This window comes from Stenella coeruleoalba (assembly GCF_951394435.1).
Source record: "Stenella coeruleoalba genome assembly, chromosome: 3".
In the NCBI taxonomy this organism is placed as follows: Eukaryota; Metazoa; Chordata; class Mammalia; order Artiodactyla; family Delphinidae; genus Stenella; species Stenella coeruleoalba.
In genome coordinates, this window is record NC_137148.1 from 92,481,923 (window position 1) to 92,499,000 (window position 17,078).

A 17,078-nucleotide genomic window follows, 5' to 3' on the forward strand; every position below is an offset into this window, starting at 1 on the left:
TGTAGATAGATATACAGAGTGTTAGCAAAATATATATTTTTGATATCTGTGTAATTATACATGTAATAAATGATTGAGCTGGAAGAAATTTCACAATTAACTCAGGTAGTGGGGACAAATTTCACTGCACAGATTCTGATATGTAGGACTTCATTTCTCTGTAATTAACTTAATCTCAGTCAGTTCAGTGGCCCCTAATACACCCCTAGGCTTGCTTCTAAACTCTGGAGGACTTAAGGGGTATCAAGGCATCAGGAAATGTGGGAAGGGTTTCTCTCTTTTGTTGTCAAACAACATTGGTCACTTCTAAGTCTTTCATTCCTTGTTCCCAGCTGCACAAAACCTTCAGGTCTGGTGTATGTCTCTGCCAATTCTGGGCCCCTTTTGGGCACCAGGAATCCCCTGCTGTTCTACACCACACTGAGCCCCACCTGCCTAGACAGGCCACACCACCACTTTTCCGGGCTGCCTCCTTGGGGATCCACCTGGGAAAGCTGCACAGGTCAGGCTCTTAGAGGATCTCCCAGACCATCTGGAGTTTCTGTTTTGTTCTCCTCTAGGAGGGCAGGGCTCAGGATCCTTCTTAAAAATTAATTAATTAAAATTAAAAAAAATTTTTTGGCCATGCTGCGCAGCATGCGGGATCTTAGTTCCCCAACGAGGGATTGAATCTGTGTCCCCTGTACTGGAAGCTTGGAGTCCTAACCACTGGACCGCCAGGGAACTCCCTCAGGATCCTTTTTAGTGACTCACAAGCATGTTAGTACATGACTTCTTCCTCCCCCCGAGTCTCCCCATTTCTTCCACCTCCCAGCCCCTGACAAGCACCTTTCTATTCTCTGTTTTGATGAGTTTGACATTTTTTTCTTTCTTAAAAAAAACAAATCCACATATAAGTGCTTATAATTCCACATGCAGTGTTTGTCTTTCTCTGTCTGGCTTATTTCACTTAGCATCATGTCCTCCAGGTTCATCCATGTTGCTGCAAATGATAGAATTTCCTTATTTTTTAAAAAAGTGTGAATAATATTTTATTGTGTGTGTGTGTGTATATGCCATATTTTCTTAATCCTTTCATCCATTGACAAACACTTTGTTTCCTATCGTGAAGGAGGTTACAATGAACATGGGAATAAACATATCTCTTCCAGATAGTGGTTTTGTTTCCTTTGGATTTCTACCCAGAAGGAGGATTGCTGGATCATATGGTAGTTCTACTTTTAATTTCTTGAGAAGTAACAATTCTCTTTTCCACAGTGGCTGTACCAGTTTACATTTCCACCATTCGTGTACCTGTTGGCCATTTGTATGTTTTCATACAAATGAAGAAATACTTATTCAGGTCTTTTGCCCATTTTTACTTGGGTTATTTGTCGTTTTGCTATTGTGTGAGTTCCTTATATATTTTGATTATGAACCCCTTATGGGATATGTGGTTTGCAAATATTTTCTCCCATTTCATAGGTTGCCTTTTCATTTTGTTGATAGTTTCCTTTGCAGAATAGAAGATTTTTAGATTGATGTAGTTCCACTTGTTTATTTGAGCTTTTGTTGCCTAATCCAAAAAAGTCATTGCCAAGGCCAATGTCAAAAAGCTTACTCCCTATGTTTTATTCTAGGAGTTTTATGGTTTCAAGTCTTATGTGCGAATCTTTAGTCCATCTTTAGTTAATTTTTGTGCATGGTGTAAGATAGGGGTTCAGTTTCATTCTTCTGTTTGTGTATGTCCAGTTTTCCCATCACCATTTATAATTAGAATCCTTCTGTAAGGAAGAGCTGCCCTATCCCTCCTTCACTCATACATCCAGTTATGTATTAATATTACCGTGGGCTCATGGATGTTTATTTTATTTTATGGGTTATATTCCAATACTATCTCTATTTTATTAGTCAGATTGTGCCAGCATTAGCCCCTAGGAAAGAGCTCCTTGAGGTTGGCTCCTGTGTTCTTTTGATAAGCCTGTATCCTGTTTTGAGCAATTCCTTACCTTCTGACACATAAAAATGTTTCAGGTTCATCTTGTTTCTGTCCTGTTCCAGCCCTGGAGTCAACCATTTCTTTAGGGAGCCTTGGTTCTTTTTATTGGAGAATGGAATTTGGAAACTAGGATCTGAGTGCTAGATGTACACAATAATATTGGGATGTCTGCTTCTAGGCCATCTCAGTGTTTACACTCACACATACATTCTTACATAGTTATTTTTATTTCTTTACCTATCCCTTTGTGTATATATATTAAAAGCCATAATTTCATACTGATACTGCTAATTCCAGTCCAACACCACAGACCTCATTCTGGCTTTCCCCCTTTCCTTGTTTGTAATTCCTTCTTCCAAAATCTGGCTGCAGACTAGAGAAGAGGGAGGATCACAAGAGGGGTAGGATAAATCACTTCTGTCCACATTCCACTGGCCGGCACTTAGCTATTTAGTGTCACAATTTCACGGCAAAAATAGGGACAGAAACATGGGAGAATATGGAAGAAATGTGGTCTAGTGTGCTTAGAAAGAAGAGGAAAACATGAAAATTTATGAGCACTAGCATCTTTGCCATAGCTACAGTGCCATGAAAATATTGTAATTTTCTATGTGTGCCATGAAGTGAAAAATTTGAGAAGTACTAGAGAGACTCAATAACTTGTCAAAATTAAGGAGCAGCTAGATTTCTTCCAATTAAATCATATTATCTAACTAGGGCTGAGCACAACAATTTTATTATTTTTTGGGAATATTTTTGATATGTAAATAATGAAGTCAGTGAGAAAACACCAAAACTTGGGTGTAATAAGGAGACTCAAGGTTTCAATTCAGGACACATTTTCTTCACCTTAATCTCTAAGACAAATAAAAATCTGAGTGTTTATGTATGTAAGTCTCTTTGTTGGGTTAGGTTTTTGGTTTTAGTTTCTAAATTATCATTATTTGTAACTCTGTGACATCCTGTGAGGTACTGTAGGAAAATGACTAACATGGTGGGACAATAATTATTCTTTGACTGATACTGAGTTGCTAATTCAAATTCTATATGGGTCTATTAGCAGTTGTGTGGTCTTTTCTACTTTAGTGAAGGAGATGGCTGTTCTCTGTGGCTTACTTTCTAATTTCTTATAAAGTCTTAATGTATCTTCTGGGAATTAAAATATTCTGCCTTCCAAGATAGCCGTTCTTCCCCTTTTAGCAAAACCATATCCGAGATATTTTTCTGTGGATAATTAGACATGTTTACTTTAGATAAATTAATTATCTGAGCTAAACAGACCTACAATTTCGTACCTTGTATAAGGGAATATTAATTAATACAGAATATTTGATCATTCAATTTGGATTGAAATTATATGTCAGTTTAAAACATAAAAGATCACACAACAACTCTTTATCTGGAGGTCCAAGAATGACTTTTATAAAGGAGGGAATATGCCTTCTGATATTGTGTAGGAAAAAATAGTACTAGACTCAGAGTCTTGTAGGTTATTTTTTTAAAAAACAAATTTATTAAGGTATAATTGACATACAATAGCACATATTCACAGTGTATAATTTTAAAAGCTTTGATATATGTATACATAAGTGAAACCATCACCCAAATCAAGGTAATGAATATATCCATCACCCCAAAGAGTTTCCTCATGTCCCTTTGAAATTCCTTCCTCTCCATTGTTATCCCTAGGCAACCACTGATCTGCTGTCACTATAGATTAGTTTGCACTTTCTAAGTGTGACATGAATGAAATTATATAGATGTACTCTTTTTGTCTGACTTCCTTCATTTGGCATACTTATTTTGAGCTTCATCCATGTTACTGTGTGTAACAATATATAGTTCATTCTTTTTATAGTTGAGCAGTATTGCATTGTATGCATGTATCACCATTTGTTTATCCATTCACCTGCTGATGAATATTTGGATTCTTTCCTGTGTTTGGGCTATTACAAACAAAGCTACTATGAACATTTGTGTTCTTGTCTATGTACAGATATATGCTTCCATTTCTCTTGGATAAATACCTAGGAATGGAATGGCTGGATTTTATGGTAACTGTGTGTTTTACTTTTTAAAGAAGCTGCCATACTGTTTCCAAAGTGGTTTCTTTCCCATCACTAGTGTATGAGAATTCCAGTTCCTCAACTAGCTCTCTAATACTTTGTAAAATCAGTTAATTTTAGACATTCTGATAGGTATGTAGTGGCATCCCTTTGTGGATTTAAGTTACATTTTTCTAATGATGAATAATATTTAGCATTTTTAATGTGTTTATTTGCCACCCATATATCTTCTTTGGTGAAGTGCCTGTTCAAACTTTGCCCAGTTTAAAACATTGGGTTGTTTGTTTTCTTATTATGGTATTTGAGAGTTATTTATATATTCTGGACATGGCTTTTATCAGATATATGATTTGCAAATTTTTCCCCCCAGTCTGTGTTTTATCTTTTCATTCTTTTAACAATGTCTTTCAAAGAGCAAAATTCTTTTGGCCGTGTTGGGTCTTCGTGGCTATGTGCAGTCTTTCTCTAGCTACGGCGAGCAGGGGCTACTCTTCGTTGCAGTGCACAGGCTTCCCATTGTCATGGGTTCTCTTGTTGCAGAACATGGGCTCTAGGTGTGTGGGCTTCAGTAGTTGTGGCACATGGGCTCAGTAGTTGTGGCTTGTGGGCTCTAGAGCACAGGCTCAGTAGTTGTGGCACACAGGCTTAGTTGTTCCACAGCATATGGGATCTTCCTGGGCCAGGGATCGAACCCGTGTCCCCTGCATTGGCAGGCGGACTGTTAACCACTGCGCCACCAGGGAAGCCCCCAAAGAGCAAAATTCTTAACTTTGATGAAATCCAATTTATCAATTCTTTCCTTTAATGGTTTGTATTTTTGGTGTTACATCTAAAAAGATCTTTGTCTAACCTAAGGTCACAAAGATTTTCTCTTATGTTTTCTTCGAGAAGTTCTGTAGTTTTACCTCTTATATTTAGGTGATGCCTATAATCCATTTTGAGTTAACTTTTGTGTATGGGGTGAGGGAAGGTTTGGGATTATTTTTAAAATCTTATTTGCATTTGGCCATTCAGTTCCAGCACAACTTGTTGAAAAGGCCAGCCTTTCTCCAGTGAATTATCTTTATACCTTTGTCAAAAGTCAGTTGTCCAAATATATGTGGGTCTATTTTTGGACACTCTATTCTGTACCAATGATCTATTTGTTCACCTTTATGTCTGTACCACACTATCTTGTTGAATGCAGCTTTATACTAAGTCTTTAAATCAGGTTGTGTTAGCCCTCAAACTTTTTTTCTGCTTCAAAGTTGTTTGGGCTATTTTAGTGCATTTCCATATGAAGCATCAGCTTGTTACTTTTTTAGAAAAAAAATGTGCTGGGATTTTGATTGGGATTATGTTGAATTCATAGACTAATGAGAGAAGAGTTGATATCTTAACACTACTGAGTCTTCTGATCCCTGAACACAGTATATGTTTTAATTTGTTTGTCTTTAAGTTTTTCTCAGCAATGTTCTTTTGTAGTTTTTAAATAATTTGTAATAAGATAAATTCACTTTTCTTTCTTAGACATGTTTTGTTAGTTGTTTGCAGCTAACTGCAGCGAAAAGTGAGGTCAACATGAAAGTGAAACATAGCACTTCAACTCACTCCTCCTTGCCCAGAACTAATCATATGTTCCCACCTAACTGAAACAGGGCCAGGAAGTATAGTTCTGGGACATCCCTGGGAAGGAAGAAAACCAGAAATATTTGACAAACATCACTGCTGACTACCATAATATCTTTGGTTGCCTACCCAGTAGTCATTCTCCATCCCTTTTTACTTGCTATGAGAACCCCAATTTTCTCCATTCTCTTCTAGGTGACCACCTCGTTCAAAAAAGACCAGACCTTTCATGGTAATCCCATTTTTCTTTGCTGGTTATTGGGTTAGCCATGTTCTGGCTAGGAGACATAAGGATGTCTATGTCTGGGACTTCTAGGAAAGTTTTTCTTTACCTTAAAAAGAAACATCAGATGGGGGCACTTATCTTGCCTTTATCTGGTTCTGTGTGATGATGTGCTTACTTGGATCTGCAACCAAGAGGGGAGTGTCAAACACTCTTAGGAGGCAGAGTGCTAAGCTGAACAGATTCTGCATGACTGAGGGCATTGATGTACAATGTTGAACTAATCATTCCTGGAACCACCCTATCCTAAGACTTCTTGCTATGTAAGATGATAAATGTCCTTATTTTGGGCCTTTTTTTAATCTTTGGTTTCCTGTTACTTGAAGTCAAAAGCATCTAGTTAGTACTGAATGCTAAGGATGAGCCAGGAATTGTACTAAGTACTTCATCTGCATAAAGGTAATACAGTCTAACTTAATTCCCATAATAATGCTGTGATATAGGTGTTTTTATCACACACATTTTATGGATGGGTAAATTAAAGCATAGGGAGATTAAGTCCTTGCACAAGGCCATAACTATAAAGTGGCAAAAACATAGATTAAAACTTTAGGTCTGGGACTTCCCTAGTGGCGCAGTGGTTGAGAGTCCGCCTGCCGATGCAGGGGACACGGGTTCGTGCCCCGGTCCGGGAAGATCCCATATGCCGCGGAGCAGCTGGGCCCATGAGCCATGGCCGCTGAACCTGAGCGTCCGGAGCCTATGCTCGGCAACGGGAGAGGCCACAACAGTGAGAGGCCCGTGTACAGCAAAAAACAGAAAACAAAAAACAAAAAACTTTAGGTCTATCTGACAGTAAGTTCAACTTGAAATCATTTGTAAATATTCCATATCTTCCTTATTTTTAATTTTTTTCTGAAGCACATATAAAAAGTAGAATTGCAGTGTTCACCCTAAGCACCAGAAATTTCTAGGAGTATGCAAAAACATTAGATAATGTAGAATCTGATTGACTTTATAATTTACTGCTATGTAACTTAAGTAAATATTCTCTTTTATTTCAATGAACATATTCCATATGTTTACTAGGTACTAGGAATACAAATATTTTGGCATTTATTCCAAAATAAAGGAAAGAAGAAGCACACATTAGATCAATGCCTAATACTTACATATTATGTCAAATTCACAATACTATAAAATGAATATTAAATATATCCATTTTACAGATGGGAAACCAGAAGCTCAGAAGGCAAAGTAAGTAGTCAAGTCACAAAGCTAATAAATGATGGAGCCAATAAAGTGTGGAACAAAGAGGTTATCGAGTGAAATTGAAAGCAATATGTGTCTTACCCCACATAAAATGTTTTCAGTTTTATCACAATATATTTGATGCATCCAGGTATTATCTTCTATTTATGATTTGTCCTGGAATGAAGCTAGGCCTCATGATCAGCTGGGCTTTTTTTCTATTACCTCATTAATTATCACTAGCATGGCCTTGGACCAGTTTTTAACCTCATCCAGCCTGTTTACTCATTTGTATCATGAGGTAATATAACTACTTCATATGGTTTTGTGAGGATTGGAAAAATAAAGACAGTGCCCCTGGGCACTTAATAAATGGCAGGCATTATTACGAACAGCTAAGGAAATTAGGATCAACATAGTAGAAAATATTTACACAGTTCACTGGTAACCATGCCAGGACCAGGACACAGGACTTATTTCTGCTTATCCAGAACTTTTTCTAGTAGCAAATCAAATTGATTAGGATCCCAAGGATTATGAAGAAAGTTTTCAGAGGATAGAGATGACAAATCTTAATTCCAGATTCTACAATATGGAAAACCAATAAATTTTTATTGTATGACCATACAGTTCTAGCTACTGTTGAAACAGTGACAAGCAAGATAAGGTTCCTGCTCCTAAAAAGCTTATATTATAGTGAAAAGAGCAAATAATAAATATATAAATAAACAAAATAATTTCAAACAGTGGTAAATGATAATGGGTTGATGTGGGAGAGCCTATCTAGGTAACGGATGGAATCCTGGCTTATATGAGGAGAAAGAGGCATCTATGTGAAGTACTGGGAGGAAGATTGTCATGTGCAGGAGAAAACTGTGCAAGTGGAAAGTTCCCCTGCTGTAATAAGCTTGTTGTGTTCAAGGGACAGAAAGAAATTAGTGCATTTGAGCACTGTGAGGATGAGAATGGTGGGAGGTAGACAGAGGCCAGATTAGGCAGGGTCTTCAGGGTCATGGTAAGGAATTGAGGGTGTTTTATAGTTGCAATGGGGAGCAATTGGAGTGCCTTGTGTAGGGGTGTTAACCTACTTGGCTTGTACAGTTGTCTCTCTATCTGTGGGGATTGGTTCCAGGACTCCTTGAGGATACCAAAATGCAAGGATGTTCAAGTCCCTTGTATAAAATGGCAGTAATATTTGTATATAACCTATACACATCCTCTTATGTACTTAAAATAATCTCTAAATTACTTATAATACCTAATGCAATGTAAATACTATGTAAATAGTTGCAGTGCACAGTAAATTCAAGTTTTGCTTTTTGGAACTTTCTGGAATTAAAAAATTTTTTTTTTTGGTTTAGTGGTTGGTTGAAGCAGTGATAAGGAACCCAAAGATACTGAAAGCCAACTGTGTTTTTAAAAAGATCACTCTAGTTGCTTTCTGGAGAATGGATAATAGGAAGACTAGAGTGGAAGCAATTAGGGTGACTGGGTTGAGGTTTATGTTAGTGGAATTGTATACAAGCAAATGGACATTCTCATAATCTTCCTTGACATCCCAAACTAAAGGGTTGCATCTTCCTATTCCATTATCTCACATAGCACTTACAACTACCTTTAATCATTTTTTTGTCTACTGTCTGTTATTCCCATATAGGGTTGCCAGATAAAATAAGGCCACTCAGTTGAATTTGCATTTCAGGTACCGAATAATTCTTTACTCTGTGTGCTCCCAAATATTGCATGGGAAATACCTATACTGAAATTGTGTTCCTTATCTGAAATTCCAATAAACTGGGCATCCTGTATTTTTGTTTACTAAATCTGGCAACTCTACCCCCACTAGAATGTAAAATCCACGAAGGCAGGAGCCCTTTCTGTCTGGTTCCCCAATGTATATCTAGGGCACATAGTAGAAGCCCACACATGCTTACTGAATGAATTAATGATTTAACCAAATAGCGAGCGACTGAATAAGTGGTTGAACGAGAGGCCCTCGGGACGGGGCGGGGGGGCGGTGCGTGGGTACAGGAGACGACAGGCAGAACCAGCTCGACAGGGAGCTGGAGATTTGGACGCAGCGCGCAGGACGCCAGGGACAGTCGGCGTGCTGAGGTCACCGGCGCCGGCCCCGGTGACGTCATCACGCCCGCGCTCTCTGCCCGGCTGGCGCTCTAGTGCCGCCGGCGCCTCATCGGCTGTTGTGGACACCGGGAGCTTTCCGGTGAGCCCGATCCAGCGCAGGTAGCCTGTGGAGCCGTTTGAACCCGCCAAGGCCCCCGAGGCCCACTTTCCCTGTCGTTGGCCGTCAGTCAGCAGGCCTGGCCGCTGTACCGCGAGGAGAACACCTCCTCAGGGCCATGTCCAGGCCGAGTAGCGTCTCCCACCGGCCGTCGGCTCCTGGAGGGGGCGGCGGCAGCGGCCCGGCGCTGTGTGGCCCTGCGGGAGGCGGCCGGGCCAAGGGGCTGAAGGACATTCGTATAGACGAGGAGGTGAAGATCGCGGTCAATATCGCTCTGGAGCGTTTCCGATACGGGGACCAGAAAGGTGAGGTTCCCGACAGGGACCCCGCCGGCTGCCCCACCTCCCGGAAGCCCGGTCCCTCGTGGGAAGGGGTTGCCTCACCGGAGGGAGGGGAGACGGGGGCGGTCCACCGGGCCCGGGCGAAGCGGGCGCGGGGCTGGGGCCAGAGTTGTGAGCCTTGCCCGGGGATGTGAAGAGCCCCGTGGCGTCCTGCGGCTCAGCCGGGTTACGGGGCACTTGTCTGGCGTCCGAAGGCACGAAAATCAGGTTGCTCAACTGCAGGAGGCATCTCTTTCCCCAGGGAGAGGCCTTTCGGTAGCTTTGCCACAACTTTTAGGTATTGTTAAGCCTCTACTTTTTTTTTTTTTTTTTAAAAGGAGGTGGTGGTAGCCTTAATCGAGGTACGTTTAGTTTGAGTTTCGGAAGTAGAGGAACAGAAGGAAATTCGACGAATAAATGCAGTGGCAATATGTAGTGCTTTGTTTACATCCTGGAAGTATCACTCTAAACACTTAAAAAAAAAAAAAGAAACTCGTTCTGTTAGACGAAACGTCTTCCATACCTCTTAAGGTTGGAAAGCTACTTGTCTTGGGTCACACAGTGCAGAACCAGCAGCTGACCTGTGATCAGTACAGTATATTGAGAGCTCATTCCGATTTGCTGCTCTAAGTAGAGGACCCCTTATTCTGGAAGCTTAGAGTCTTTCCCTCTCCCCCCAAAAAAGGACCTGGACAGAGTGATTCTGAACTTTCATTAAACAGGGGTGAAGCCCCAGAAATATACAGCATCATATCCAGTCTGAGACAGTGAAATAGGGATTCTCTGCAGTTTTTGAAGGCAAAGACACTGGAATCTGATACTGAGCATTCATAATACTTGAGCATACCTCATCCTTGAAGGAAATAAACATTTTGTTGGTTAAGCAAGTAAGTTAAGATAGTAAAATATGTTCATCAGGAGCTCAAGATTTCAGCAAAAGAGGACTAATCTTTGGTGAACATCAGGGTCCTTTATCACATTTAGGTTTAAATGTTATTAATATCAGAATTCTGGTAGACATTCAGTGGTTAATTAGTACAGGCATATCTCATTATTGCACTTCACTTTATTGTGCTTTGCAAATACTGTGTTTTTTTACAAATTGAAGGTTTGTGGCAACTCCATGTTGTTAGATGATGGTTAGCATTTTTTATCAATAAAGGATTTTTAAATTAATTGTGTATGTTGTTGTTTAAGACATAATGCTATTGCACACTTAATAGGCTACAGTGTAGTGTAACATTAACATAGGCCCTGGAAACCAACAAACCAACATAGGCCCTGGAAACCAAAAAAATTTGTATGACTTGCTTTATTACGATATTCACTTTATTACAAGGGTCTGGAATCAAACCCACAGTATCTCCTAGGAATGCTTATATCTATTTTTCACATAAAATATGATAATTTGATTATATGTTTATATGATTTTTCATATTTTATAAACATATATGTGTATTGAAGTACCTTGAAGGAAAATTGCCGATCCACAAATGATGCTTTGTGTTTTTTTCCATGTAGAAATGGAATTTCCTTCTTCTTTGACCAGTACGGAAAGAGCCTTTATTCATCGATTGAGTCAGTCTCTTGGTTTGGTTTCTAAAAGTAAAGGGTAAGCTGACAAGTTTTCTTAATTGAAAAAATTATTTACCGAAAAAGAGAAATGTTTTTGACTAAATAGTTATTACTGCTTTAGTTAGATTCACATCCTTAATTATATTGTGTGTAGATGATCTGATTCATGTCTGTACCAAACTCAGCTCTTTGCTTTTCTTACTGTCCCCCTTTTTTGTTTTCCCTGATTGGGGGAGAGTGGGAGAAGAGGTAAATTTTAAGATGTAAAGAGAATGGTTTAAAAGTTCAAGTTGATTGCATTGAGAAAGGTATTCTCTTCTTGTATGGAAACCAAAACTTTTTTCTTGAAGAATGGATGGACTAAAAATAATAAGTACAATTATTTACAGAACTTATCTCTTTTAATGCTACTGTACTATAATGGTATGCTTTTAGAACACATGCTTGTTGTTTTTTTTCATACCAAGTCACGAATCTGATGATTAGAACTGATTAAATAAAACTGAACAAGAGGAAACTTAAATATTTTTTGAAGATCACTTATCCATAGTGGGGAAAAGTCATTTGAGCCATCCATATTGAAGAACTCTAAAATTCTGTGGAGTTATTTCATTTTGGGAATAAGAGTGATGGGATTGATATAGAGTTCTTAAGTATTGGTGCTATTGATGTTTTGGACTGTATAATTCTTTATTGTGGAGGGCTATTTTGTGCATTGTAGGATGTTTAGTAGCATACCTAGCCTTTACCCACTACATGCCAGTAACACTTCCACCCCCAGTTGTGACAACCAAAAATGTCTTTAGACATTTCCAAGATCTTCCCTGGGAGCAATATTGCTCCTGGTTGAGAACCACTGAGATTGGGGGAAAAAAAGATGAAATTTCAGCTTCCAGCTTTTAGGTTAGGAAGAGGGAAAACAAAGCCTTAATTAAGTAAATATATTAATAACTAAATAGAAGGTCCTAAGGTGAAAGTAGCTGAGGTTGCAATGTCTTTCATATGAATGTCCACCATAGTGATGATACAGTTACTGACTGAGACAAGGGATGTAGCTTAGGTGCATGTGCACTTTGAACATCACTAAAACCAGTGTTGGCATCCTGGGAAGGTTCCACCCATATTATAGTCATCTGGATAGGTAAAATATTGCACTTGAAAATAAAAATAAGGCGCAGGGCCACAATCCTTTGTCCAAAAGGGCCTGGGCCAAATATGTTTTGAGATGCAGATTTTCAGATTTCAGAAAGGCAGTAGGGTATATTAGCAGTATGTTATATTTCTTGCTGAAAAATGTATGACTATTGACACTAAGGTAAATAAAGATCATAAATAGCTTCATGTTAATTTAACCAGGCTTTGCTGCCAAATGAAGTTGCTGCAGACTTTCAGAAGTCTGCCACTTTTCAGAGCTGTTTAGATTTAAGGGTAGTAGATAAGAGATTGTGGGCCTGCACTAGAAAATATCTGTTATAAACACACTGTTCTGCAGCTACATCATTTCTGTGGTTACATGGGTTTTTAATTCTAAACAGTGAACTTGGAAATGACCTTTAGAAATTACTCTTAGAAAAGGAGTCCATTGGACTAGACTACCTCTACTTTTGTTCAGTAGCATGATCCTTTAAAGGATGGTCCAGAGATGAAAAAAAGTTTGGGGGGGAAGGGGAGAGCAAGTTATCAGGACAAAAGAAGGGGGATGAAGAAACATTGAAGAGACAGAAAGAGGAAACAGGAAAGAGATGCTAAGGGAATCAAGGCAACCCCACCTATTATCTCATCCCTACTCCCTATATCTAGTGCTCCATAAATCCTCTTCTTAGTAAATGTCCTAGGTCTTTCCCAATCCCTTTTTATCTTTGAGCAAACTTAGTACAATGTTTTTCTAGTGGTCCTTGTCATTTTCAAATGCCTTTCCTTCTTTTTACATATATAAAGAACTAAATCACTTTGAATATATTTCTTAAATCCTTTCTTTTCATTTATATGAGAATTTGTACCTGACTTGTATGGGTTTTTCTGTTCACTCTTGAGTAAAGATCTTTTATTTTTAACCTCCTAGAATTAACTTTGTTAATTTAGGATAGTTAAGTTAGTTAATAATTGTTAAGTTAGTCTTTCTGTTGTGTGTTTGTTTTTTTTTTGTGTGCCTGGTATTATGATTTAATACATTTTGAGAGGTGTGGAGGAAAGGACAAGAAACCTGGATTCTAATCCCAGTCTGTCACTGCTTTGTTCTTTAGCTTTGGTCATGTCCCTTAACTTTAAAGGCCTGTTTTCTTAAATGTAAAAAATGAAGGAGTTAATCTCTATGTGTTGGTTAAGATTCTGTGATCCCGTAGTTTATTTTGAGTTTCTTACAAGGTTTTTAAAAAACAGATTCCAGACTTACTGTGTGATAATTTACAGTTTTTTTTTTCTGATCACTTTTTAATTTTTTTAAATCTCCTTTCTTTCAAAATGAAGGCCACATGTGTTGGATTTTGTTTTTCATCTCCTCTTAGAGAGTTGGGTTTACTTTGAATTGATTATTTTCTTTATAATTGCTCATCTTTTGGTAAAAATACTCTTGTTGGAGTAACACCCCCATTTTGTGTTCTTCACTATATCCTAACGTTTTCTTAGACATTCCAGTCAAGTTTTCCCATACCCAAAATTTCACCTCCTTGTAATTTGTTCTGTTTTTCCTCAACCTATGTCACTGTGTTTTGGTTCTAAGAGCACACTTTTTTGAGTCTTTAATTTGTTCATGAATAAAACAAAATTCTTTCCTATTCTTCTTAGTCCAAGTTAGACAAAAAGAAATTTACAAGATGAACTTTGTTAAAAACTTGTGGAAAGAGAAAATATAAAGTGTATGAAAGTAGGTTTTTACAAGTACAGGTTTTTTATCCTGTGATTGCTGAAGGTGCTGCTTAATAGATATCCAGTTATTCTACTCACCCTGACCAGGAGGCTCTACCGTACAACAAGACCCCCTTTCAGATCTGAGTTACTGCCTCCCTTACCTCCTGCCATGGAAGATTGCATACCGCACTCCACCTCTCTTCCCCTAGCTAAAACAGAAAATGGGTTAAAAGTGATGAACCCTGTTAGTGAAGTTTTGGATATCCATTAAATAAACCCCTACAGTGCGCAGTAATAATAGTAACAGTAGCTAACATTTATTAAGTGCTCTTGTGCAACAGGCATTGTGCTAGGTGCTTTAAGTAGACTATTTGATCCTCACAACAGTCTTGTATGGTAGGTTCTATTTTTTCAATACCTGGTGCCTGTATAACAGATGAGGCAATTCGAGCTTAGAGAATTAAATAGTTTTCCCAAGATCACACAGCTAGCAGGTGGCAGAGCCAGCAATCAGACCTAGTTAATGTTTAGCTAATTAATTTTTGTTTTTCACAGTGAGTTCATAACAGTGTTTTAGGAACTGCGAGGAGTTAAGACAGACATATTGGATAAAGCTCATCTCTAAGTTGCTTATTGTCCATTAAGTCACAAAAAGAAAAAAATTTACCACAAACATAGCATCACATGAAAATAATTGTGTTTAGTGACAAAAATAACTCGTTTGGTTTATTATTTTCTAGGTAATCATAATAAAGCACAAATTTGTATGATTCAAACTTTAATAAATTTGTAATTTTGTATTACAGTATTGAGGAGAAAATGGGTTGGAGTTAGATCTTTGCATCTGTCTGCTTAGTGGAAGTATAAATTAAAGGGATATGAAATTAAGTATATACTAGACATCAAACAAATGTGTATTTTTTTAGAGGCATTAGCTCCTTGGCGGCTGTGAGCTTTTTAAGCAGTGATTTCAGATTTTGGCTCTTTAGCAGATTTTTAAACTGTTCTCAGGTTTGTAAAGTGGGGAATAGCAAGGTGTATGGTTGTATTTGAGGTAGATTACTCAGTAACATGCTGTGTAAATGAAACATTTATTAATATTAAAATTGCATCAAATTTGATTAGTTATATCATCATTTTTCTTTAAAAAGAAGAAGCTATTGAAATGTCATAACTTCATTATAACATGCATGATTACTTTTCCCTTTGAAAGTTAGAAGTTATGATGTTCTTATCTGTATTTGTAGGCCATTTACTTTTATACTTAAATATGGCATATAGGGCTTACATGTTATTATTTAAAAAAATTCTTGTGAAGTTCATTTATCTAGAATCTTTTCCATGTTGTGCAGGTAGTTTCTAGTCAATTTTGCTGTGTAAAGGGAACTACTAGATATTCATCAAATTATAGTGTTGGTTACCTTGGAATGAAAGCATGATGATGAGATTTCAGTGTGTTAGTTTACATAGTAGGACAACTCTACTATATTGAATGTTTTCATCCACACAATAATGAGGTGAATATTTTGCCAAAATTTCACTAATTTTTTAATTATATATCAGTGTCACTGTGGTGCTGAATGGGGTAGGAGTGAGCCGTAACAGCACTAATAGTAGAATTTTTTTACTAAAACATAAAAACTATCAAGTTGATATTCTCTTTCTGTCCCACCATCTGGGTTCAAACTGAATTTAGTAAATTGTAAATGGTAATGACTAAGTACTCACACTTGCTTAGTATGAGTTATTGTTATAGATTAATGCTGAATTATTATTAGGCAACCTATGTTAGGAAAGTTTCAATCTGACCTGTTATTTTAGTTGTGAACTTATTGAGGAAAGAGTATATTTTCCTCAACTTTGTAATCGTAGCTTCTAGCATAGTGCCTGGCATACAGTATGTAATCAATATATGATGAATGATTATGATTGAATGAATGAATAAAATAAAATTAAAGGTGAAATATAGCAAAACTTTCCTGAGATGATTTTTGCGAAAATTAAAGCATCTTGGAGCTGATAGAAATATTAGAGGTTTTAAAATTCTGTGTCAGAGAAGTAAAATGATTTATTTTTGATCACATAGCTAGTTAATTGAAAGATTATTACTAGCTGAATACAAGCCTCCTGACTGTTGCTCTAGTGCTCATTTCAGCACACTTCTGGCCTTCTATAGTTAAAATTTTATGAAGTTCATGGAACAGAAGGGGAATGAGTGATTGAGTCTATCATGACTATACTGAGGTTTCAGAAAAGTCCATGGGAAAAGAACCTACTACAGAGAACATCTCTAGAATCCAATAATTCTGATTTACCATGGAAATGACTAAAATTTCTAGATCAGTTAGATTTTAATATGCTCATCTTTATGCCATCATTTAAGCATCACTAAGCACTTGTCCAGGAGTAGATGATGGCATAGATAGGGTATAATTCATTGAGGAGTTTCCAGAAATTAAAAATCTTGGTAAATTGAAAGCCTCACTTAGATAGCTAAGGCTGTATAGGTTAATCTTCAGTTTCATGTCACTCTATAGTGAAGATATTGTTGAAAATATTTAAATTAGATTTAGGAATTAGGAAAATTCTAAAATTTAATTTATAATTAGTAAAATTATATATATAATTTTCATTGTATTTGTGGCTTTGTTGCTCATTTCTATAATATGATAGTGGCATTAACAAATGGCAAAACATTTTATGAAATGTTTTGTGTAACTCTTTTTGGTACAAGAAACGATATTTTTTCCTGGCTATAATTATAATAATAGCTTTCATTTATTTAATGTGTACTTTGTAGCAGATACTGCCCTTTACATGCATTATCTTATTTAATCATATGAAGAGTCTTTTGAGGCAGGTATTATTATTATTATTATTATTATTATTATTATTATCATCATCATCATCTTAGGCTCAGAGCTATTAAATAATTTGCTTGTGGTCCCACAGCTAGTAGGTGGTAGAG

General features: G+C 37.3%; 1 protein-coding gene across 7 annotated transcripts in view; it reads left to right on the forward strand.

Annotated features, from left to right (window-relative positions):
* YTHDC2 (YTH N6-methyladenosine RNA binding protein C2) overlaps nucleotides 1-17,078 on the forward strand; it is an 82,722-nt gene that overhangs the window by 7,216 nt on the left and 58,428 nt on the right. For 3 of the 7 annotated variants that reach the window (XM_079915314.1, XM_079915315.1, XM_079915316.1), the window contains exons 1-2: nucleotides 9,321-9,673; nucleotides 11,210-11,300. In XM_079915314.1, the coding sequence (XP_079771440.1) occupies nucleotides 9,487-9,673; nucleotides 11,210-11,300 (278 nt within the window). In that variant the 5' untranslated portion in view covers nucleotides 9,321-9,486. Of the gene's footprint in view, nucleotides 1-9,320; nucleotides 9,987-11,207; nucleotides 11,301-17,078 lie in introns of those variants that run through there. The other 4 variants (XM_079915319.1, XM_079915317.1, XM_079915318.1 and 1 more) reach the window with 4 other exon arrangements.